The sequence below is a fragment of the Tauraco erythrolophus genome, chromosome 9, assembly GCF_009769465.1.
Source record: "Tauraco erythrolophus isolate bTauEry1 chromosome 9, bTauEry1.pri, whole genome shotgun sequence".
NCBI lineage: Eukaryota > Metazoa > Chordata > Aves > Musophagiformes > Musophagidae > Tauraco > Tauraco erythrolophus.
The window spans coordinates 22156884-22181351 of NC_141473.1; the positions used below are offsets into that span (position 1 = coordinate 22156884).

Below are 24468 nucleotides of genomic sequence, written 5' to 3' on the forward strand. Positions count from 1 at the left end.
ATCTCAAATACTACTGTAAACTGCTCCTCAACCATGGCTATATGTCTTGATCAAACTTTCTAAACCTGGTCTACAGCAGAAGTTCTTCAACCTTAGCCAACTAAACTCTCCCCAACGACCCACGGACAGCTAGCAGTCACATAGTGGTGGCTTCCTTCTTTCTCCCTAGCTTACTGAATAAAAGCTAAAAATAGATTTAACATTGCCTAATGGGTCACTGCCAGGCAAATAGTCACCCAGTTACCACAGAGGTGCTTTGTAACTGCCTACGGCATGGAAAGTACCCAAGAGACTGTTAAAAAGCAGTACAAATTATGAAACTATGAAGTTTCTGATCTAAAGCAGACTGAAGTCAAGATTTTTGGTCCTACCAAAAACCTGTCCTTATTAGAGAAACACAAAATAGACTACCTAACCCAAAAATGGTAATATTGTTTTTAAGGCAACAGCCTGTCCTGATTTTGACTGGGATGGAGTTAGATTTTCTTTTTAGCAGCTAGAAAAGTTCTGTGTTTTGGATTTAGTCTGAAATTTGTTATGAGAAGAATGTTGATAGCACACAGATATCTACAGTTGGCACTAAGACAACAAGGACCTTTCAGCTTTCCATTTTTTTGCCAGTGTGCAGGAGCCCAATAGGCTGGGGGGAAACATAGCTGGGACAAAGGGCCAAAAACTCCCCATATGATTTGAACTTAGATTAATCTGAGATTGAGGGATAAATTGCCCAATGGAGTATTCCATATCATGCAATGTTATGCCCAATATATAGATGAGGGTTGACTGGGAAGAAGCTCTTGCTCTTCCGAGGGCTCTCTCAAAATCTTGGTCTGTCTCTCTCGCTCTCTTTTCAGGTCTCTCACTTGTCTGGGATTGTGGTGTCAGGATTTATCTGTTTAAGGACCACTTGATGGGATAGATGTTCATCATCAAGCGGTGAGCAATTATATTGCACATCACTTGTTTGTATATATTATTCCGTGTATATATTAATATAAAATTAAAAGTAATAATGCTATAATAATAATAAATTATTATTATTAAGTTGTTCTTATCTCAACCCACGAGTCTCCTTCCCTTTTCCCCTTTAATTCTCTTCCCCATCCCCAGGGGTGTGGGAAAGTGACCAGTGGCTGTGTGGCATTTAGTTGCCAGCTGGGTTAAACCAGGACACAGCTGAACTTCTGTCACTTTCTTTTGACAGTCATTCCTGAAAAAAAAAAAGCAAAACAATATAGCAGTGCTGCACAACCCAGGCAGGACACAGAGCTGACTAGTTCTCATGTTGGGCAGACAACCCATGCTGTTGGTTCCACACAGACACTAAACTCATTCATTGTCAACTCAGTGAACAGGCTGACTTTGTGCTTCAGGAAATGAAATTATTATAACAATAGTGAATAATGAATAACATCAACAAAATGCAAATCTAAGGTTTTGTAGAAATATTGAAAATTGAATAACAAAACCATGTAACTTTAGGCAGAGGAAATTTGTATTATTTGATTGTCAAACCACAAGATAATGCCTGAAGACCAACAAAATCCCTGGAAGTGTTCAAGGCCAGGTTGGATGAGGTTTGGGGCAACCTGGTGTAGTGGAGGGTTTCCCTGCCCATGGCAGGGGGCTTGGAACTAGATGATCTTTGAGGTCCCTTCCAACCCTAACCATTCTATGATTCTATGAAAATAAAATATAGCTTAAATGAACATGATTAGAATGAGCTTTTTTTTCCCCACAGACATACCAAGTAAGTAACCTTATTTGGTTTTAATTTTTATAGTAAGCAGGTGTTCATACAGACTTAATTAGAAGTTAGATCAAAAAAGCCATGTATTCACCATTTGAAAAAAAATCCCTGGCCTTGAAAGTGTCAAAGCTGGGCTTACAAATAATCCTCCACAGGTCACTTTTAAAAAAAAAATAAGGCTGTAATGTTTTTAGTATATTGATTGTAAGCTTTCTGGAGATTATTAAGGCGGGAATTCTTGAAACTTAAAGCCAACACAACTCTACACAAAATCTCTCTGTGACTCATACTTTTAATTTTCACAAATTGTCAAGAACTTTACCTGTTGCTAGATAAATGGGGTGGTTGCTTGCTGGACTCCATGTCTGGACAGCTGTTCGCTCAACTTCCTTTAGCTTCATTTTCTAGGCTCTGAAAGAAATTTCACAGTGGTTAGAATAGCTGGATAAAATCAACTTGAAAATAATCACACCAGTAACAAAATATCCCCCTTATGAAGGCATCATGCAAACAAATTGCTCTCAACAGAGAGAAGTTACTTGTTACTTCCTGAGCTAGTGAGTACAGTTTCACAGGAACGAATTAGGGTATTTTAGAATTCATTAAAAATCCCAGGTGTCTGATCCCAGATTTTTTTTATATATAACTGTCTTTTTTGCATACCCTGGTCACAGGAGAGTTTCAGTAAAAGGAAGGGGATCTAAATTAAACAGCATACTCAAGCCTTCAGACCAGGCTGGTTTAAATCAGCTGCAGAAATTAAACACACGTATTTGCAAAGCACTAGTTGCTCTCTCTGAACAAGCTGATGCCAGCATATACATAAGCAAAAACGGAGCAGAAGGAATCTCAGGGCAGGCTAAATTCCAAGCAGAAAAGTGACGTGGCAATAGAAAACAAAGTGCAATGCTATTGCACATCAATTCAGTTAATGTACTTTGTTCTCATTTCTCTCAGAAGCGAAAGGAAAATATTACTTTGACTTTTTGCTTGAGTTTGTAAATGGTAGAAGGTGAGAAGTGATACAGAAGTAACTACCGGGTTTCAATCTCAGCTCTGACAACAATTCTTTTTATTTACTCTGGATAGATCAACTGACACCTGTAAAACGGGAACACAACTCCCCCACGTCACTGGAGAGAGATTGGTTGGGCAATAATGTAGCGGGACAATTGAAAGTCAACCAACAGCAGGCAGCCAGGAAATTGCAAAACTGAATATAAATACAAATTATTGCTCCATGTAGGATCCCCTTTTTGTGAGGAGAAAGCACCCAGCACCTCTCCATCCCAGACTACGGCCAGGCCTTCTAGGCATGACAGTAACATAAATGATGTGTGGACATCTCGTTCACGGTCCAGTGGAATAACTCTCATGAGCAGTGCCTAAACCTGCTGAGTTTGGCTGCAGTGCAGTCTTTTAGCTCTAGCTTACCAGAGCTGCTAACTTGTGGCTTATACGAAGCTCTGGCCTCCTGAGGCCCACACAAAGGGAAATCTGGTCAGCATTGCTTCTTGGGCTTAGACCTCCCAGCTAACAACTCCACACGCTTTTTAGGGTTTCTCCTCCACTACCAGTCAGAAGCTGAGGACATCCTCTCCCTCCCCCATGCACTATCAGGACACGCTGTTTGATTAGAATTTATTTAATGCTTTTTAGCATTAGTCTGCAGTAGTATCTCTCAAAGTGCCTATTGCTATTCTCCCATTAACCTCCCCCCAACTGAGCTGAGGCCCAGAGCAATCTGAACAGAACTCCTGTACAGTAAGACAAGTGCAACTATTTCCTCATGCAGCCCAGGAAGAGAGGTTGAAGGATCATCTCCTCCTCATCACCATAACAGACTTCTAAAGCTTGCTCTCCTATCTTCTAGCACACACTTTGTGGAGTACTCGTTAGGGCTCCATCACATTCTCTCTGACAAGAAGTTCCAGCGCCCACTCATCTGTCTCACATATTAGCACAGCAACGCTGTCCGGGTTGCCTTGCTTCAATAAAAATATCCCCAGGAGGAATCAGGTGAACCTGCCAGCAACAGCCTACTGCACAAAGCACCACTTGACTCCACTGACATGGGGCAGCAGGACAGGTGGTGTGTTCCTTACCACTCTCTTTCTTGCTTCCTCCTTCAGTTACAATCGATCAATTATAGGAGCTGGCTGTACATACAGGCCTCACTGCTTCTTGGCTTTTGAGAGGTCAACTCCCCTCCGAACACTATCAGACAATGGCCAAGAAACCTCTTCCCTTTACTAATTTAACTGGTAAGGAAGCAATCAAGAGTGCAACCACCACAAACTTAGCCAGATGAGTGGTATGAGCTCCCACTCCTTACCCTCTGTACTGGACTGACTATATGGCTGTCAAAACTTGCATTTAACATGAGATCAAAGACAAGCCCCCAAAAATGTGCAGAAAAGTATTGCTCTATTGACAAGAAAAGCTAGACAATTGATCATTTTCAATAAGACAGTCAACGTTACTGTTCACTTTCACAAAGGTAAGCCAGGGCAGAACTTGAAGGTAAGGTGTCTTGCCCATGATAACTCACCCAGGCACAGGAAAGCAAACAAGGCACCATTTAGAGCAGCTCAGTGTCAGTGAACAACTGTAAAAATGCTGGATCATAGGTATTGCACAGGTACATTGTGTCCCTGGTGCTCAAGGCAAAGCAGCAGTAGTGCCAAGAGACTTGAGAAGGCCTACAGGAGATGCATAAGAAGCCTAGATCACAGTATCACACCATCTCTTAAGCACCTCCTATCAGTTCAGCTCCACTGCACCTGAGGTTCTGCAGGGATGTAGCAGCACCTCCTCCTTAAATCAGTGGGCTCTGAGTTTGCAAGGAAAAAAAGGCCTGATTTGAGTTTTACTCATAGAGACACAATCCTTCTATATGCTGTGCATGTCTGTATTCAGGACAGGACTCACCATCCTTAAAGCAGGAAAAAGTCCTTCTTTAGCAACCTCTTGTGGCTTCCCGAGAAACATTCACAAGCTTCGGACTCTTCCACAGGAGATTTTTTAGGGAGAGATTGCCACCTGCTGCCATCTCCCAAAATAGCATCTAAGACCTCTGAGAAATCTCATGCTTTTCTCAGGACCTCTAATTAATTAATCATGACAATTTCTCCTCCTTCTACAGACATCCGATTACAGATCTAATGTATTAATGAACCTCAGCCCCAACGGGGGCCACAGGACAGAAGCACACTTCCCCGCAGCCTCCCCCAGCCATGGTTTCCTGCACAGTGTCCTTAAAAGGTAACGCTGTCTGCAAAGCAAAACCCAGCAGGTCACAGCACTCCCCACCACTGGGAAACGGAGAGCACACAGCTAAACAGTGAAAAGTAAAAGCACATGTTCTCAAATCACGATGGACCATGCAAAAAATGTTGACAGAGGCAAAAATTCCTCACCTATGCTGACTTGAAATACTTGTGGCTTTAGAGTACATTGTAAAAGACTGTGGTTGTTGTCGTACCTGCTAATTGACCCTCAAAGCTGCCACGATAATCATCCCTGTTATCACTCCAGTAAGACCTTCTCTCTTTCTCTCTCACACTCAAATACTGTCAATCAGAAATCCCCTCCTACTGACTTTCCCAATCCCCCTCCTGCCTCGGGGCACTCAACCATTCCTCTTTGAACAGTTTCTGCTGATATTGGACATCCAGCACAGCACACAAACTTGGTGATAGTGTGATCCCCCTCAGCTAAAGGTGAAACTTGGCCAGAACAGAAAAGACTGTCCAAGGTCACCCAAGTGACAAGCAGCCACCCTAAAAACTGAAAAAGGCCTCTCAGCCATGACATGGTTAAGACAGAAACTGTCCTACAGTCTCCGCATCCCAGTGTAAATTTAAAATCTTTGTACTGCCCCTTCCCTTTGCATTGTTCTGACACTCTCCTTCTGCAGCTCCCCAATACCGAGGCTGTTCTCGTAAGTGCTTATTATAAATCCCGATTACCAAAGGCACAGAGACACTAATCTCAGCTAATCACTGGTGCTCGCAAGGCGGGGTTGCTGTAGGGTAGGGCTCAGCACATTCCTCCATGAAAGCATGAAAGCTCCCATGGCATATAAAGACACTTCTTAAGCTTTGAGTGTGTTCAAAAGCTATCGTTAAGTGCCACGGCACCATACAGATGGCAGAGCATACAAACGTATCTAGCCAGCTTGCTCCGTACAACAGCATTACGCTGTACAATAGGGAAAAAGAGGGAAGGTCTAGGAAAAAAGCATTGACCTCAAACACTGAGTGTCACGACACAGGCTCTCGGCTACACCAAGGCCTCCCCGCGACCCAGGTCAAACAGCTCGGCTCCCCCCAGGCGCTCCCCTGCCTGCCGCTGCCCACCAGCCGCCCCTCCGGCAAAGGGGAAGCAAGCTCGGAGCTCCCGGGGCAGAGACGGAGCCACGGGACCTGGGGACGGAGCTGGCACAGCGACACCGGGGCGGGCAGGGAAGTAAAGCAGGCCCAGGTCGGGGCCGGGGGCAAAGGGCCTGGCCCCGGGGCGCGGCAGGGCAGCGGCGCCGCAGGCGGGGCTGGACCGGCCCGGGGAGGCTCCCGGGCCCCTGCCTCCGGTGGTGAGCCCGAGGGGCGCGAGCGCTGGGGCAGGAGAAGCCGCTCGCGTCGGGCCGAGCGGAGCGGAGGCGGCGGGGGAAGGAGGAAGAGGCGGGCGGCCGCCCTTACCGGCTCGCTGGCCGTCCCCACCGCGCCGCCGACCCAAGCCCGAACAGCTCCCGCAGCTCAGCCCTCGCCACGGTGGCCGCCAGGAGCCGAAAAGCCTTCGCCCGCGAAGCGCCGTCCGTGACACCACCCCCGCGGCGCCCGCCGCGCCTGCGCAGGCGCCAGCCGTGGGCGGTGCGAAGGCTGATGGCTGCCGGGCGTCCGCCAGGGCGAGAGCTTCCGCCGCCGACATCGGGGCCAGGGCCCGTCCCCTTGGCGGTTTCGGCCGCTACTGCCCTTCGGGTGTGCCCCGAAAGCGTGGAGGGGGCTCCTTTTAGCTTCTCCTGACCACATTCGGGCTGTCTCAGCCGCAGCTCCGGGGGCCTCAGCAGCTGCCGGGGCTCAGCAAGGAGCTCTCAAGCCAAGAGGCTCTCGGGCACCATTTCCGGGTTTAAGATACTTGAATTTGCTCCATCCAGTAGTCCGAAACGGTTCGTGCTGCAGGCCAAGGAACACCACAGCTGGAGGCAGGGCCTGCTGCCTCTGAAGTCATCCTCCTCAAAAGAACTTTGCCTGAGCTACAGATTTGAGCCTTCCTGAAAGGCCATGCAGGAGAGAAAAGATCACGGCATAGGAATGTATTTTCCTGAAAGCATTTTAGTTGCCAGGAAAAAAAAAAAAACAAACAAACATGTAGAAGGGCCCAGACCTTCTTCCCTCACCTCTCTTCTGTCTTTGAGGAAATTTACCTACACTACAAACCCCATTTTTTAGGATTTCTGAGCCATATTCTCTGCCCAATGCATTATGCCTTCCCTAAGAAGAAAAACATTAAACTACTGGTTAGATATGGACTGGGTGTGAAACTCCCCAAGGGAGGAGGCAGCAAACAATGCTGAGGCAGGGCTGCCATGTGGTATGCTGTACAATAATGTGGATGGGCCCCAACCTGCCTCTGTGAAACCGCTGCATTATCATTTCACGTACTTCAAGATAAGGTTCTTGTTACTGCCCTGATTGTTTTCATTTTACTGGAAGATTCTCAAAACTCACAACATTGTATATAGTAGTGTCACATAACTGCTGTGGAATGGCAATTCTTACTCAAGTATCCCTAAGGAGTGTTTTCCCATGCATAACACTTTATAACACAATTCAGTTTCAAGGTCTCCACAGCTCAAAAAGTACTTTAAAAATCCTTCTGGAGTAAAACATCATTGTTTAATTAAAAGCATTTCTGTAACTCGAAGAGAAGGCAACTGCTTACAAAAGCCAGAAGGAATAACGATTGTTGAGCACCTTCAAAGAGGCTAGCTTTATTTACACGTACATATTTGCATGTTCTAGCATTCAGTCATGTATTTCCCTTCAACTTGCACCCTTACAGGAAAGCCGTACACAGAGATCGAGCTAACTGTCCTTTAGAAACTGGGGTTAAAAGTCTTTATAGATCATGAATCACTGTCTTCAATTATCAACTTCTCTTCAAGCACAAAACTATGAGTCATGACAGGGTGTTGAGAGCAGAGCACAGCATTGTTCACAGGAAGCACCCAGAACAGCCCAAGCCCTTAGCCTTCTGTGATCACCCACTCCTGCAGCCAAACAGCGCGGTCTGAGACACAGCACAGGGGAGTTGAGAGAACTTCCACTGTCCACCAGTACTGAAGGTACCACCTCTGCCAGTAACAAGGGGAAAAACTTATTAAGGGAAGAGCGGAGCTGGAAAAATCTGGGAGCTTAATAAAATTGTATGTGTAACTTCCCCAAGCAAACCGATGATAAAGCCCTAAGTGGCCCAGTGGCTCACAGCAAGACAGGCAGACTTCATGGGTCAGACATAACTCCAACTCTGGTGGATGAACTCAGGCCATACAGGAGCAACCTGGGCACCTGTGCTCTTGGACCAAAGCCCAGGCACAGCAGAACAGGTCTGGCCAGAGGTGGGACTTGCTCATTAGCTTTTTTCCATCATTGCTGTCTACAGCCTCAAACTACACACCGCGAGGCTCTGTGCCTCACTAGTGCTCCCTACGGGTTGTGGAAGCTTCACTTAAGAGGTCTGCTAGACCAGGAAGAGATCAAAGCCAAATCCCAGTAATAGACGGACAGTTATTCACGCGGTATAAGACTCCCAAGCACTGGAACTTGCCAGTCTGGTTCGGCCTGTCATTTCACACTAAATGATGACACTAGTTCAATTCTAAGCAGCACCTGCAGTAAGCCACCTGGTAACAGGCAATATTTCCTACGTGAACAGGCTTAGCTAAAGAATGCTCGTGCATAAGGCACATCAACTAGCAGCAGCCCTAGGACTGCAGTCAGAACTTCGCCCCACAGATACCAGCCTGTTTAGAAAATGGCAAAGGTCGTTCAATTTCATTGGCACCGCTCAGCCTTCTCAAACCAACAGAAGACAACTGGCACAGATGGTATCATTGATATATTTCACTGCAGTTAGCAGGTGAAGCATTAACATATGCCCACAGCGAACAATAGAGGAGATGCCATCCCCAGCAGAGCTGATGCAGGAGAAACACAGCACTTCCAACAACTTTCAGATTTCATAGTGCGTCACCACTGGTGGCTCTTTATTGGGGTCTCCTCCTCTCTCCAGATACAGGTCATTGAAGGGATATTGCTTCGGTCCCTACAAGGAGAGATACAGAGCAACAATTTCACCAAGCAACTTAAGGAGTCAGGGGAAAATGTCTCATCCCATCCCACCCCTGCTCTAATCAAAGCTTGTCATTTACAACTAAAATTTCTATTTCTTAAGCACTTCAGCAGAAACAGTAGAGTACAAGGAAGGTAAATTCAGAGTAAGAGTTCTTTGTACAAATCCACATCCTTTAACAGAACCATCAAGATGGTCTTGTGTTTAATCTTGACCAACAGTTCATCTCACAGCATGAGTATAATATGTTGCAAAAGCTGTTTGTGTGTTCAAACATATTTTTCAGAAGTGCATTCCAAATGACGCAGATCATGAGACATAACTAAAAACACTGGGCAAAAGAAGAGATAAAGCACCTCCCTTGTGCAGGTGCACTTAGACTACAGAAGGGATACGGTAAGAAGCATAACTTAAAATTAGTTCCCTACAAACAGGAACTGCTCACTATGAAACTGAACCTGTAAGCTGAGCCAAGACAGTCAACAGAACAACTCAGACTGGATAAGGCCACAGGACATCCCTTGGCCCATGCCCTATCAGCAGCAGGGTTTTGCATTCACACGCATCACTTAGCTTCAGTAAAACCGCTCTTCTGGGCATCAGCAGCGACAAGAAACACAGCTACTTTTCTTCCCTCTTCCCAAGGGTGTCACTCACCACAGGCCTGTAAGATGGATAGATTTCTCCAAGAGCGAACATGATCAGCATGGTACTCAAAAAGACAAGGAAGTGCTTGCGCATGGTGTGCCAGGGAACTGGAGTGGGGGATGTATCAACACGGTTCCGAATATACATGTCAAAGTCCCAGTGCATCTAAATAACAAAGGAAAATGGCAGCACATTTACCAACAGTGCTCAAGATGCTTTTACCAAGGGAAGAAGTGCTTTATAAAATTCACAGCACTGACAGAAGCTGTTTCATTCTGACCTCCCAAGTGGCAATAAAGCCACAAAGGAGAGAAGTGATCTACCTACAGTCACAGCAAGTTGTCACATAAAACTCAGGACTCCAATTCCATCCTGTGTTTATATGAGGCAATATGTCTAATTATAGGATAGCAGCAGCTTTTATTTATATACGTAATCACTCCACCTTATATTTGTTCGACAGCACTGTTGAAAAGGCATTGTATAAATTGTATAATCATTGTATAAATCATTGCATAAACTTATAGACATTCAGTCACACACCCAAACAGAAGTAGCAGCACTGTTTCAAACAAAGAAGCAATCACCTGCCACTTGGAAACTGGCTCCTCAAAACAGGTAGAGCACCTGCCACTGCTACTCCATTACCAGAGCAGAGCTGGTAGCAAGCTAATGCCCTTCCTGACTAAAGCAGGAGGGCGTTTAAGCTTCTGCCTTGAAGTATACATAGTAAAATTCTAAGCATGTTCTGCCTATAGTCTCCTTTCACATTAATGAAAGCAGAGAACTCATTAATTCAGAGCTGAAGTACTGTCCCTAGCTCCCCAGCTTTCTCCTCCGCACACAGAGCCATCTGCTATCAAACCCAGAGAGCCACACCGAGCAGAATTCCACCACCTAAACAGAGGCATCTGCTGACACCTGGGATGCACCAGTATATTCCACTTGGTCCCACACTGCCAACCCGCTATACAAGCCTTCCTGTACCAAGCACCACAACAACACAGAATCACCACAGGTTTTTTCATGTGCTTCTACAGTCATTACAACATGCACTTTAAACTTTACCATGGTACACATGCTATGATGCTCTTGCACGTTTATACTATGATATTACATGCACATGCTTACACAATCTCTACTTTCATTAAGGAGATGTCAATTACCAAGTTCAGCAATTACAGTTAGATGACAGTCATTCACAGAAAGACTATGCACTGACTGAAAAGTTTCTCCTGACAAAGATTTTGAGGGACTGAGGTTTTGGAAGTTAACGTGGATGCTCTATTCATCCCTTTCTCTTAAGGATATCTTGCAAACTTTCTTCAGAGAAAGCGTCCTCATTTGTATTCTAGCTCAAAACAACCCTGGGGTAACAAAGCAGCAATAGCTACTTCCATTGTACAAAAAAGACTTTAATCAAAAGATGGCTTCTTTGCTAAATGATCCTGAACTAAGCTCTCACACTAAGTCAGGTCAGGCAAAGAAAATGGATGAGACTTTCCTATTCCTACAGAGAAACTTGAGTTTGTAAAGTCTCCCTCCTATATGTAATAAGATTTTAAGACTCCTCAGCACTTTCAGAATATTTACCCTGATGGCCATAGACTAAGCTTCCCTCCAACTGACTGTCTGTGTTTGCTCAGGCAACACACACCACACACCTGCGCTTGTGTAAGCAATGACAGAAAGAATTAAGCAGAAACCACGAACAAGATGTGCATGCGAGTATTCAGTAACAGCAGCATTATAATGGCAGTGAAAAGCGCTACTAGCATTCCTACCGGCTGTCCCCAGTTATGCCTTAAGTCTGGCTGGTCCCACTGGTACCAGGGGTCTCTCTCATGGAGAGACTTATTAGGGAGCTTGGGATAGTCACCATACCTGTGAGAAAACAGACACAAAAACAAACATACAAGACTTCTGTATTAATTTAGATACATTTTGCAGGAGACATTATAGGATAAGCCTATGGAAATGAAAGACTTAAACATTACTTTGTTTTCATAGCTCCTATGTACATACATTTTTTAAATGCACACATTCAACTAGCACAGCAATGATGACCTTGATACCAGTCATTATAACAAATAGTGTTCCTCAAAGTGGCCTTTTTGGGCTATACTAGCTGGAAGAAAAAACAAGCTTAACTGAACCCTAGATGTCTAGCTTTTTGCACACGTTAAAGTATTCTCCAGTATTTAATCATCCCCTGAAAACTTTATTTCAGAGCCAGCTTTCAATTCGTCCCTCTTAGCCTTGCATTACAACAGCACATGAAGTCTCTCATACAGCATTTTATTCACACAGGCCTCCAACTCATGCTATTCGTTCCTCGTTTAAAGCACTGATGTGTGCCTTCAAAGCTCTAGGCTCACAGAACAGCATCTCCAGGTACTCGGCAGGGACTACCAGCCTGCATCTCCTGCCCGCGAGCCGGGAGGCGCCGGCCTTGGCCTGCTCCCCGGCTGCAGGGGCACGGGACCGCCACCGCTCACCCAAAGCCGTCGTCGGGGTAGGGCTCGTAGTCTTCCACCCGCATGTTGTACTTCTTTGCGGCAGCTGCCCGCTCCTCCGGCGTCCGGGGGTACGGCCCAGGCAGCAGGTCCTTGGACATCTCCGAGGCTGGCGGGAGAGCGACAAGGCACGGTGGGCGCAGGCCCCGCCGGGGAGGCCGCGCCACCCTCCCGCCCCAGCCCCAGCCCCAGCCCCAGCGACATCCACCCCGCCGCCGGCCGAGGCCTCTCGCTCCCATCTCCGCCCTCACCCGCCCGCGCTCCCAGGGGCGCCGCCACGGCGGCCCGCAGCCGGGCAGCCGCCCGCAGCCAGAGGACACCGCGGACGCCGGACGCCGCCATCGCCCTCACTGCGCAGGCGCGGCCGACGGTGGCCAGTGAGGACCAAAACACAAGAGCGCGCCGGGGGGGCGGGGCCACCGAAGGCACGGCCGGCCCTGCAGGGTGCGCAGCCCCGGCCCGGGGAGTTAATTCGTCGGCCGCTGCCATGAAAACATAGACACGAGAGCTAATGGACGGAAAGGGCATCGGCGCGGTGTTTCGCTCCGGCTGTCACCGTCTGAAGCAGGGGAACGGGAATCCTGGCAGGAGCACCCGGGTCGATGCTCAATCGAATCGATGCCGTGGCTGGTGGCCTTATGCAAATTGCTTTCCTTGTATCGATATCAATATTATTAAAGTTAATACCCAAATGTAATCGTCTTATCTCCACGGAGCCAGGGAAACGCCAACAGCTGAAATGGCGTGTTAATTTAGTGATGCTATTCTTCAAACGTAAGCGATCTATTATTGTAGGTAAAATCAATACGGGCATTGAAGGATTTTGCAGTTTACTTCTCTGTGTACACTCTGTGGTAGTAGAACTCATTTTCCTTCAGTTATTCACATCAGCTGTAATGGGTTACGTTTCTATAACGATCTACATTATAAACCCTCACAGCTCAAAAACTATCATGGACAATTTGTCATTAAAGTCATTCCTTCTAATAACAACATTAATTGTAAAACTACTAATTGAATGAAGACAGCGATGAACCACAACAATACACGTGATACACAGCATGCTTCAGGTGGGGGCATTGTCGCAGGCTAGAACAGGATCCTTTCATTTATCCCAAATAAAGGTCTCGTCATGTTGTTTTAGGAACAGTGTCTTAATTCAGCTAGCTCCCTTACAACCAACTATGAAGTAAAGTTAGCATGTCAATTAGTTATTTAATAAAGTTAATAACTCAGAGCCCAGCCCTACGGTGCAGAGGTTCTTGATGTTTTCCATGGAGCAGCGTTCAGTGCCTGTCCCACCCCTGCAGCATGTGGTGCTGCAGGGACAGCAGCGTCGCAGTGGAAGTGGGGACATTTGGTTCTCGGCTGTGCTGTCGGTCAGGGCTCAGACCTCACTGCAGGCTTGGATCATGGTTAGCTGCTCCTTACATCGACTCTTCACTGCTGGATATTTGCTTATGTTTGAGTCTTCCACCGATATGGCTCCAGCTTCCTAAGCACCCAAAGATGCTTGCAAATACATTGCAAAAATTTCTCTCAACCTGTACAGTAGTCACGCTGTAAATTTAATGGCTGAGGGGGCACTCGTTTTCCTAGAAACTAAGCATATTAATAAATTTTGCAAGGACACAGGAACATAGATTGCGCTATTCTCAAGAAGGCAAAGCTCTACGCAGCGAGAGCAGCAAACCCTTCTACTGTAAGACAAAAACCACTGAACACCAGAGCCCGAAATTTTCTCAAGAGCTGATGCCTCATGCGGCACTCATTTTGGGAAAGAGCAATCGTCGTTCTTGTTGCTTCCAGATTAAAAGCAAAATGTAGACTTTGTCTCACATAATAAACACACACTACGAAAAGAATTCAATAGCTCCAGCCCTGGGCACGCAATTGATGAAATCTTGCTGAAGCGATGTAGCCACATACTGAATGCCTGCTCATGGTCGAAAGCTGGATGTTAGTTACACTGAGCAGCGCTGCGTATTTTCACTTGTAGAAAACGTTAATTAGTCTTCTCGTTTTCAGGCACAGAACAGAGCTGTACATTGACACGGACCGAGGACAACGGGCAGTCTGGTGTCCTCTTCAGGGGCACGGCAGCGGCCCGGCCCCTGGCAAGCAGCGCTTGTGCCCTGGCGGCTACCGGGGAAGGGGCTGTCGGCCGGCAGCGGGCAGGGCAGGGGGCGCGGGGCTGAGCCCCCGGGCCCCGAGGGCCCACACGCGGCCGTCACGCGCGGCTGTGCCGCCGAACCACCGATTCCACGGAGGAAGCCGCGTCTCGCGGGTGCCCGGCCCCCATCCCGGGGCACGCGGGCCCGCCCGCCGTGGCGGCGGCATGCGCTTCCGGGCCCGAGCCTCCCACGGCAACGCGGCGCTGAGGGGGGCGGCATTCCCGCCTCCACAGACGAGCCCGTCTGTTTCCCGTGGCGGGCTTCTTCCCACTCGAACTCCCGGGCCAAGACGCAGAGGGCGGCGGAGGCCGCGTGCAACCTCCAGCCGCGCGGGGGCGCCGCCGCCGCTCCCTCCCCCCCCTCTCCATGGTGCCTCTCCGCCTCCCGCTTTCGCCCCTAGCTTCCGGCGTTGCCATGGGCGGGTAGCTTCCGCTTCCGGCTTTCTAGTTCCGGGTTCTCCGGTGGAGGCGGCGATGGCGGCGGCCTCCTCCTCTTCGGCGGTGGCCGCGGGCTGTCGGGAGGGCCCGACGGCAGCGGCAGGTCCCGGCTGGAGCGACTCCCAATTCCGTCGTTACTCTTTCGAGACGCGGCCCATCCCGCGGCTCAGCCACAGCGATCCCCGCGCCGAGGAGCTTATCGAGAACGAGGTGCGGTGGGCGGCAGCGGTCCGGCCCGGCCCGGGGGCTGCGGCGGGGCCGAGAGGCTCTGCTCCGCGGCGCGGGGGGTGCTGGCTCCGACCATAAGTCCGGGCGGAGCACGGCCCGCAGAGTGTGGGGTTTTCTCGGGCCCTGGTGTCTTCCCAGAGGCACTCACCTCCCTATCCTGGCTCTGTCCCTCTGGGTTACCGCGCTGTCCTGTTTCTCTTAGTTGTAGCGGACATTTCTTCTCGGTGCCGCAGTGCTGAGTTATGAAATTTGCAGGAAACGTTTGCTTCAAGTGCTTCGTTCTCGGGATGGAAATCATGGAGATGTTGTGTGAAACCATGGGCAGGTGTTTGTTGTTTTCTACATGAGAGTGGCTACAGATGGGAAGGTTGCTTTGCAATAGTGGCTCTTGCGTTGGTTCTGGACAAGCTCAATCTCGGTTTGGTAAGATTGCTAGTTGTCTTTTTTTTTTTAAAAAAGAAAGCTTACAAGAAGAGAAGTTTTGCATGCACAGCTTGGAAACAGCAGATGTTGTTCTTGTTTAGGCTGCTTATTGTTTATAGGTGAGGAAATGGGTGATGTCCTTTGCCTTCTTTTGTAGTGTTTTTTTTTTTTGGTGTAGAAGAGACGGGGTAGTATCAGTTTTTTGGTGGCTGGAGGTTATCTGTGATCCTCTGAGAAAAGAGATGAGAGCTGTCTCTGTTTCTGGATTCAGAGATATCTTTCTGTTAACATCTATCCCTTAATAGCTGAGGCTGGAAGTAACCAGAGAGAATCTGTGTCTCTTTGCTATGTGGCAGGACCAAGTAGGCCTAAAACTGTGTTTGTCTAACCTCACGTGTTAGAGATTAGCTAAGTAGATAGTGGAATCTGTCCCATTGCTACCAGGAGCTTGCTGTAGGAGCAGGTCACCGCTTTCTTAAAACTTCTTATCATGTTTTGCTTGTTTTTCTTCTCAGACCAAGGTATCTGATTACTCTAAATGCTTTTTCTAATTCTTTATTTCCAAGGAGAGTTTGTGTAGTTGCAGTAATGAATGTGATTGTTCTTAAGTTCAAGAGGTCCTTGAATCAATAAACTTTCTGTTTCTGTCTAGGAGCCGGTGGTGCTGACAGATACGAATCTGGTTTATCCTGCTCTGAAATGGGACCTGGACTACCTCCAGGAAAACATTGGCAATGGGGACTTCTCAGTGTATAGTGCCAGCACACACAAGTTTTTGTACTATGATGAGAAGAAGATGGCCAATTTTAAGAACTTCAAACCCAAGTCGAGCAGGGAAGAGATGAAGTTTGCTGAGTTTGTGGACAGACTCAAAGAAATAAAACAAAAAGGGAGTGCTGAGAGGTAAGTGATATGTGGAGGTTTCTCCATTTCTGCAGGTCTAAGTAGGGGATAAATTTCTCTTTAGAGAGTGTTGATTAAAACCTCCTAAACTTTTCTTTTTTTTTTTTTGTTCATAGCCCTGCTTTTCCTGCAGGGCTGCTAGTTGACAGCAGCCTTGTTACCAGGTTAAAAAAGTCATACAATTAGTTAATTGTGGTGGGTTGACCCTGGTGGATAGCAGGTGCCCACCAAAGCTGCTTTGTCACTCCCTCTCCTCAGCTGGACATGGGAGACGAAATGTAACGGAAGGCTCATGGGTTGAGATAAGGACAGTGGGAGATTATTCACCAGTAACCATCACGGGCAAAACAGACACGACTTGGGGAAATTAGTTTAACTTATTACCGATCAAATCAGAGTAGGGTAATGAGAAAGAGAACCAAATCTTAGAAACGCCTTTCCCCCACCCCTCCCTTCTTCCTGGGCCTAACTTTATTCCCCATTTTCTCTACCTCCTCCTCTCAGCGGTGCAGGGGGATTAGGAATGGGGTTTGCAGTCAGTTCATCACATGTCATCTCTGCTACTCCTTCCTCCTCAAGAGGACTCCTCCTCACACTCTTCCCCTACTCCATTGTGGGGTCCCTCTCAGGGGAGACAGCCCTCCACAAACTCCAACATGAGTATTTCCCACAGGCTGCAGTTCTTCACAAACTGCTTCACCGTGGATCCCTTGCAGGGTCACAATTCCTACCACCAAACCTGTTCCAGTGTGGGCTTCTCTCTCCACAGGTCCTGCCAGGAGCCTGCTTCAGCATGGGCTTGCCACAGGGTCACAGCCTCCCTTTGAAATCCACCTGCTCCCATGTGGGGTTGTCCACAGGCTGCAGGTGGATGTCTGCTCCACTGTTAACCTCCATGGGTTGCAGGGGGACAGCCTGTCTCACCATGGTCTTCACCATGGGCTGCAGGGGAATCTCTGCTCTGGTGCCTGGAGCACCTCCTCTGCCCTCCTTCTTCACAGACATTGATGTCTGCACAGTTGTTTCTCTCACGTATTCTCGCTCCTGTCTCTGGCTGCTATTGCGTTGCACAGCTTTCCCCACGCCCCCCCTCACTTCTTAAGTATGTTGTCACAGAGGTGCTACCACTGTTGCTGATGGACTCACCAGTGCTGAGCCAATCTTGGAGCCAGCTGACATTGGCTCTATTGGACATGGGGGAAACTTCTAGCAGCTTGTCACAGAAGCCACCCCTGTAGCCTTCCTGCTGCCAAAACCTTGCCATGCAAGCCCAGCACATTAATCAAACTGTTCACGTAGTCTGCAGAGATTTATTTTTTTTTCTTCTCTGCCTGAGACAGGGTTTGGATAGAGAAAGCCTTAAGCTTCACTTTCTTTTGGCAGACTGTGGTATTTGTAGAAGAGCTTGGTTATCTGGTGAAAAGGTACAGGATGTGGCACTCAGCCATTTTTACAGAATACCAAGGCAGCTGGTGCTAACCCTCTTTCAGAAAGATGAGAAAAGGTTACATATGTGCTGTGTATTTGTTGGTGATGGCCTGCACCTTTAACAGAGCTGTAAGTTACTGAGAGAAGCTTCACGTTTGTACAGAATATAACTACTAGCAACTGTACTTAAACTGTCAGTTAATTTTATTGGTCACCAGCCCTCTAAAAGGACTTAACGGATGCTTAATTGTGTCTTAATTGGAAGCGACTCTGTCTGTGTCTACTTGTCATCTGTGCCTTTCTCTTCTTTCTCAACTTTAGGTGTGCTTTTTCCAAGAGAGAAGGCAGTCCTTGAGCTTAAAAATGCATTTGTCTTCCAGCATTGCAGACAGTAGTTTGTAATACTGTGATTGTTAATACAGATGTTTGATTCCTCTGATGCTTTATGTCTAAATGTAAGCATGACTTTAAAGTAACTTGATAATACTGAAACGTGCCGGCTTTCCTGAGCCCTTTTTTACCTTCACATGCTTCTAGTAGAAGAGGTAATTCTTACCATAGGTAACTTAGAGAAGTGGCATTTATATGGGGGTTATTCATGACTGTGTGTTTGATTGGTATTTGATAGTGGCCAGTCTGTTCACAGTTTCGTCCTCCTGTGCTGCGAGGTGGTTGTTCTTGCTCTAAAATTCTCTTTTTCCCTTGTGATTGTTCAAGCAGAACTGAGTCCAGTTCCCTTCTGTACCAGGAAATCTTTCAGCAAAGTTTGGGGACTTTTTAAAGCTGTTTCCTTCCACAGGTGTGTGTGGCGATAGAACAGAATCTCTGAGTTATGTCTCTTTGTTGTGAAGTCTTTCTGAAGAGATGCAGAGATGTGTCTTTATGTTCATGACAAAGCTTAATACTTGCTTTCTGCTTGTCTGGGGAAATACAGGCTATATCTGCAGCAAACGCTGAATGACACAGTTGGAAGGAAGATTGTGGTGGATTTCCTTGGCTTCAATTGGAACTGGATTAACAAGCAGCAAGGGAAACGTGGCTGGGGTCAACTGACTTCTAACTTGCTTCTTATTGGCATGGAAGGTAAGCAGTTTCCTCCAACTGGAGAAGAAGGGGAGAAGTTTTGATCAGCAGTTCTGTATTTCAGTTCCAGAAGGTCTTTCAGATGGATTTTCCACTAGTTTCTAAGTGTTGCTTCAGAGCAGGTAGTTTAAAGCTTTGGGTTGGGAGGGGACTGTTGTCACAACTGAACTTGGGTTGTAAAGCAGAAGCAACCAAAAGAATAGCCTGTGTTTTCCCAGAGACATACTGTGAATGCCTGGATGTAATCTGCTCATGGAAGGGTTCTGTGTGATGCTGGTAGGGCTAATGATATTCTGAGACCTGTTTATTGTTTGAATGCTTCAAGTGCTGTAGATTTGAAACGCTCAGAGTCTGCAGATTTAAAACGCAAAAGGGCCTGCAAGCTGAGCAAAGTTGGTCTTCTGGGCTTTTCTTAGCATTCCCTGTGTCTACCCTGGAGGAAATACTGATTATTATGTGAAGCATTTTTTCTTACTTGCGCTGGTGCACTCTGGGGAGGAATTCTCTTTCAGAGAGCTGAATTTCTTCTTGGATGGTTAAAGAGCAGCGGAGAACTTGAAGATGGATAAATCCTAAAAATACCTGAATAGAGTACAATTCCAAATCCATGTGGAGACTGAGTCATAGGCAGGTGCCTTAGAAGACAAAGGTACTACTATGCTGTTGGCAAGGAGAGCGTTCTAGCAGAAAGTAATCTCAATAACTGGGCAAGGAACATACAGTTTTGTGACATGGGATGGCCCATAATCAATGTGGTGGTCACATCCAATTATAATTGTCCAATTATAATGACTTGGCAATTCATGGCTAGTCAGTTCTGACAACAGGTGTTACTCTTTGCAACAAGTCATAATCTGTTTACAGTAGTTTGTCTTTGCCACTTGTTTTGCTAGCTGAGAGAAGAGAACTTCGCATAAAAGCACTACACCAACGCTTTCTTATGTCACGATATGATCACTAAAAATTTGTGTCAACAGCTTATGCACAAGAACCAAGGAATCGTCTTGAACCAGTGTGTGCTAGAAAAAGGAGTGTCTGTACAGGAGCATGTGATTGTATGATCTGTTTAACAAAGCTATGGGTTAACTATTATCTGAATTCTCTTTAGTGAAAATGTATGTATAAAGAGCAAGCTAAAAGTAATATCCAAATTGGCAAACAGCCTGAAAAACATAGTTATGAGGGGCACAAAATGACCAACTGTATTTAAAGATTTGATGACAAATCAAATGTGGTGACAGTCAAGCTTCATAACTCTTAATCAGACTGGGGAGGTGCTGTTGGGAGCCCCAGTGACAGAGAGATATGTTTACTTGTTTTCTGGCAGAACTACTAGGACTATTTTAAAACCAGGCTGGTAGGTTCCTTTTCTCTAGGCTAATAATTTTTGAAAGTCCATTCCACAACTTGTGATCTAAACAGACTGTTTTATGAAAAAGCTTCCTGTCAGTGTTCACCATCTGCCTTTCATGGAAACAAGCTGGAATCCTAATCCTGTAGAGCATAAGTTGCTGAATATGGATTTAGAGTGGAAATTAAGGGGGGTAGCAACTGTTCAATAAAGGCTGACTGATAGAGTGATCAGTTTGTAATGTTCCTGCGGTCATTTTCCTTGTTTAGTTTTCGGAATGTGCGGGAGTGTATTTACTGCCTTTAGGAAGGAGTATAACTTGATTCCGTCTTTCATACCTGTATGTGAGAGTGTCTTGATTGTGGCCTTTTCTCTCTGTGTAGGGAATGTGACCCCAGCTCATTATGATGAGCAGCAGAACTTCTTCGCTCAGATTAAGGGTTACAAGAGGTGTATCCTGTTCCCTCCTGATCAGTTTGAATGCCTCTATCCTTATCCTGTGCACCATCCGTGTGACAGACAGAGCCAGGTGAGAGTAACAGATTTGTTCTCTGCTCCATGCCAAAAAGGGGCATTTGTGAAGGTGCTAGGTGGGAAGAAGCTGCACTGGAATTAAAGCTGCATACCACTTGCTGAGTTTTTGCAAAACCTGTGTTCAGATCTATTAACTGGTGAATACATTGAGAATAGTTGGAAGGACGGGTGGTGTTTCCGTTTGTGTCTGGTCCTGATATGCAAGTGCTAGGGCTATAAACATCTCCTTACTGACAGCACAGCTGGGCTGCAGTTGCTGCCTTCTCAGTTCTGTTTCATTGATCACTTGGTTAAACACAGATTTGCTTGGAGACAAGTTGCAGGACTCCTGTCTAAGTTGGTGGTACATCGTGGGTACTGCAGTACCTCATAATGGAGTTAAGACACAAATGGAAATGTAAAATCCATATAGGGAAGATTAGGATGATTTGATATTGAGAGCCAACGATGAGGACTGTTATTGCAGGAAGTTCTTCTGAGTTTCTTAATGTTTTCTTCTGTTAGGTGGACTTTGACAATCCTGACTATGAGAAGTTTCCGAACTTCCGGAGCGTGGTTGGCTACGAGACGGTGGTGGGCCCGGGGGATGTGCTATACATACCTATGTACTGGTAAGAAGGATGGTGGGACTGTGTGGTGACCAGCAAACAGAGGTTTAAAAGGTCTTCTGCTTAAAGCATTGGGTTGGCTCCTAAGAGAATTTTGTTTTGACTTCTCCAGCAAGTATGATACTTTCTGTGATATCTTGCATCAATCTGCTTCTGCTTCTTGTCAGTTGAATGGAAGTGGCAATTCTCCCTTACACCATGTTGTTGTGCAAGTACTCCACTAACATGCGAGAAAAGGATCTCTATTTAACTAAGGAGCACTTTCCAGAAGTTCTGAGGTCTTGATGATAGAGGTATAGGGAAAGGCTTGTTTAGTGCAGTCTGAACTCATCCATCCAAGGTATTTCATGATAAGCTACAACAACAGCTTGTTTTCTTTTGTGTGTGGTTTCCATGCAGGTGGCACCACATTGAGTCTCTCCTGAATGGGGGGATTACCATCACTGTGAACTTCTGGTACAAGGTGAGTACAAGCACCTTACAGCACAGCTTGGATAGCTCTGTCCCAGAGGATGTTTTCAGGTAGAGATGTATTGGCTCATGTTGTCCCTTTCAAGTGGTGTATGAAGAATTAGGTGACCGGGAAAAGGTGGAATAATCTGCCAATTCAGGAAGCATGCAATGAGCTATTTTTTTTTATATTTCAGGGTGCTCCAACCCCAAAGAGAATTGAATATCCATTAAAGGCTCATCAGAAAGTGGCGATAATGAGGAACATTGAGAAGATGTTGGGAGAAGCCTTAGGAAATCCACAAGAGGTACAAAAAAGAACCATATAGTCACTGCTGTTGAAATAATTTTGACTTAATGCAAAACTCGAGATGCCAACTATTCGGCTCTGCAGGTGTCACAGTGAGGGTAGGAGAAAGCAGTGTTGCTCTGTTACTTGGAATGGTTCTTCCTGCTGTCTTCAGAAGGTCCTTTGGCTACAAAAAGGCAAGCTCTTTAAATTATAATTCTGGAGAGGACCACTGCAAACAACAGAGTAATTGTTCTTGTATGTGGGGGAAGGTGTACTTTGGCTCTGGGCACTGCTGGGCAGGTGTTGCTCCCAATGTCTCTGTAGCCTTCTGTGCAGCATCGATACCCAGTGTTTGGCAAAAAAACAAAACCGTTTCAGCTGTTGAATGCAAATCGCTCAAATAAGGGAAGTCTCTTCTATTAAGCCATGCCCTTCCCCCTTAACACATGTCACGGTCATCTCTGAACTCTTTGCAATTTTAACCAACTGGTATTTCAAAAAAACAGATTGAAGTACTAAGTATGCTTTTCAAGATGTCCTGCTGATCTGAAAGTGGTAATACTGGATGTGAATAGAAATGTTTTCATGGTTTGTAACCCTTACCACTGTGTAGGAACTCCTCTTTAACACACTTATGTGAGAATGTGCCTCTCCCCTGAGATTATTTTACTGCCATAGGATGCTGAACTTCCCTCAGGGATGGGACAGTGCTGAGAAATTAGAGTGTTCTTGACTGAAAACAAAACCTTAGCAAAATAGTCAGTCCTAGCCTTCCAAGTGACCCCAAGGACCAGAGAGGATTCGATGAGTAAGAATATTCCTTCTCTGACCTGCCAAAAGCAACCCCTGATGACTATTGACTCCTTTTAATAGTATCTACTGAGAAGTCACAAATCTAGGGTGGGAAGTGAAAAAATTTCCAACAAATACTGTGGATGGAACGTTCTGGCGAAACTTAAAGTTGGATGTTGGCAGAAAACCCTGCAATTTTGGTAGAGTATTTAAGGATGTGCTCAAGAGTACCCCAGAGTTTTATCTAGAAAATACTTTGAAGCTGATTCGAGGTACCTTAGGCTCAGTTTGTGCGCTGAAGTCCTCTGCCCTGCGCCGCTCAGCCCATAAGGTGGCGTGGTGCAGAGGGAGCAGGCTCTGCAGCTGCTGTTTCTGTGTAGCAGTCCCAGCTAACGATCTGGTTTTGCTTTCAACAGGTCGGTCCCTTGTTGAATATGATGATTAAGGGACGGTATGACTAATGCCGGGCCGCCCGGGTGACTGATGTTGGAGCTGCTTTGTTCACAAGGAATGGAAGATACTGGGCGCTAGTATTGCACGCAGCACTTAACAGACTGATGGGTTTCCTGGCCCATCCCTGCCCCACTACAATAAAGGGGGCTATTGGAACTGCAAAACTGTTAGTACCCCATTCATCCTCCACTCTCATCTAACCAAACCTCCCAAGAAAGAGTCTGCACTTATCGGAAGTTGGATTCATGCTCACTAACTTGATTTTTCTCCCTCTGCCCTGTTTGCCACAACAAGGAGGATGGCTGCTGGCACTGGATATGTTGCTTCAGGATTTTCAGACATTTGAAGAAGAACTTGGAGGAGAACCAGGAGTGATCTTGTTTCCTCAGCCTCATGGGGTTTGGGCCTCCTGGCTGCATATGTGTTGGTGCCTGCAGTGGATGTAAGATGGAAGTGGTAGTTTCGTAGTCCTCTGTTGTTAGAGGACCTGTCCGTGCTCAACTCTGGCACCTTTTTGTATAATGGAAACGAACATGTGAGATGGCCTATGTGTAATGAGCAATTGGACAAATGATTCAGTTTCTTCAATTTAAGACATCTATGCTTTGGACTTAGTACAGGGTAGAGATTAGAGTGAATTCATCTAGTGTGTGAGCACTAAATCCTGTGCTCTCCAATAACATCTATGTTGTAGGAATCTAGATAAACCTTCCTTCGACAGCTTTCTCTGGGGAGTGAAGGCTTCTCTTCTGCTCTTCTGAAGCTGCAATGTGGTTAAAAGAAGATGTAGTCTTAGAAAGGGAGATGCATAAATGTCAGGGCACTCTCCAAGTATTGAATGATTAAGCCACGTTTTTAAATGAAATTCCCCAGGGGTGCTGAGCTAGACTGTCAAAACGCAGTGTCAGATAGGTACAGAGCCTCCCTTCTCCCTACCTGGAGGGCTGGCTCCTTGGACTAACATGGGAAAGTGCCCTTTTTACTGAAACTGCAAGAACTCAAGTGTGTGTGGCAGCACACAGGTGTGCATGTTTGTGTGATGTTGTGA

General features: G+C 46.4%; 3 protein-coding genes across 4 annotated transcripts in view; 1 reads left to right on the top strand and 2 right to left on the bottom strand.

Annotated features, from left to right (window-relative positions):
• The window catches only part of SEC31B (SEC31 homolog B, COPII component), a 35431-nt gene extending 28923 nt beyond the window's left edge, over positions 1 to 6508 (bottom strand). Inside the window, 2 exon segments of the mRNA XM_086617019.1 lie at positions 2073 to 2161; positions 6448 to 6508. Coding sequence (XP_086473145.1) covers positions 2073 to 2151 — 79 coding nt within the window. The 5' untranslated portion in view covers positions 2152 to 2161; positions 6448 to 6508.
• Positions 6509 to 8854: 2346 nt separating this feature from the next.
• On the bottom strand, positions 8855 to 12606 carry NDUFB8 (NADH:ubiquinone oxidoreductase subunit B8). Its single transcript, XM_086616516.1, has 5 exons — positions 12516 to 12606; positions 12247 to 12373; positions 11533 to 11632; positions 9758 to 9913; positions 8855 to 9073 (listed from the first exon to the last, which is right to left on the bottom strand). The coding sequence occupies exons 1-5, from the start codon at positions 12604 to 12606 to the stop codon at positions 8981 to 8983; spliced, it is 567 nt and encodes a 188-aa protein (XP_086472642.1). The 3' UTR covers positions 8855 to 8980.
• A 2290-nt stretch (positions 12607 to 14896) lies between these two features.
• Positions 14897 to 23753, top strand: HIF1AN (hypoxia inducible factor 1 subunit alpha inhibitor). 2 transcript variants are annotated; one of them, XR_015222348.1, is made up of 9 exons: positions 14912 to 15085; positions 16179 to 16429; positions 18792 to 18940; positions 20675 to 20820; positions 21330 to 21436; positions 21833 to 21896; positions 22081 to 22191; positions 23384 to 23586; positions 23715 to 23746. XR_015222348.1 is itself a non-coding variant. In XM_086616776.1 (8 exons), exons 1-8 carry the CDS (start codon positions 14912 to 14914, stop codon positions 23426 to 23428), a joined length of 1047 nt encoding a protein of 348 aa, XP_086472902.1. In that variant the 5' UTR covers positions 14897 to 14911; the 3' UTR covers positions 23429 to 23753. The 2 variants fall into 2 exon arrangements, 1 of the variants encoding a protein (XP_086472902.1); XM_086616776.1 differs by having other exon boundaries at positions 14897 to 15085; positions 23384 to 23753.
• The last annotated feature ends 715 nt before the right edge of the window (positions 23754 to 24468 follow it).

What these genes read in the sequence shown, in the direction of transcription:
- NDUFB8 (XM_086616516.1), bottom strand. Translation starts at nt 12,606, where the DNA reads ATGGCGGCGTCCGGCGTCCGCGGTGTCCTCTGGCTGCGGGCGGCTGCC. An exon ending in GCCCCTGGGAGCGCGGGCGG is followed by an intron (nt 12,374 to 12,515) that starts GTGAGGGCGGAG and finishes CTCTCCCGCCAG; the next exon opens with CCTCGGAGATGTCCAAGGAC. An exon ending in GGCATAACTGGGGACAGCCG is followed by an intron (nt 9,914 to 11,532) that starts GTAGGAATGCTA and finishes TTTGTTATTTAG; the next exon opens with ATGCACTGGGACTTTGACAT.
- HIF1AN (XM_086616776.1), top strand. Translation starts at nt 14,912, where the DNA reads ATGGCGGCGGCCTCCTCCTCTTCGGCGGTGGCCGCGGGCTGTCGGGAG. An exon ending in CGTGTGACAGACAGAGCCAG is followed by an intron (nt 20,821 to 21,329) that starts GTGAGAGTAACA and finishes TTCTTCTGTTAG; the next exon opens with GTGGACTTTGACAATCCTGA. An exon ending in CTGTGAACTTCTGGTACAAG is followed by an intron (nt 21,897 to 22,080) that starts GTGAGTACAAGC and finishes TTTATATTTCAG; the next exon opens with GGTGCTCCAACCCCAAAGAG.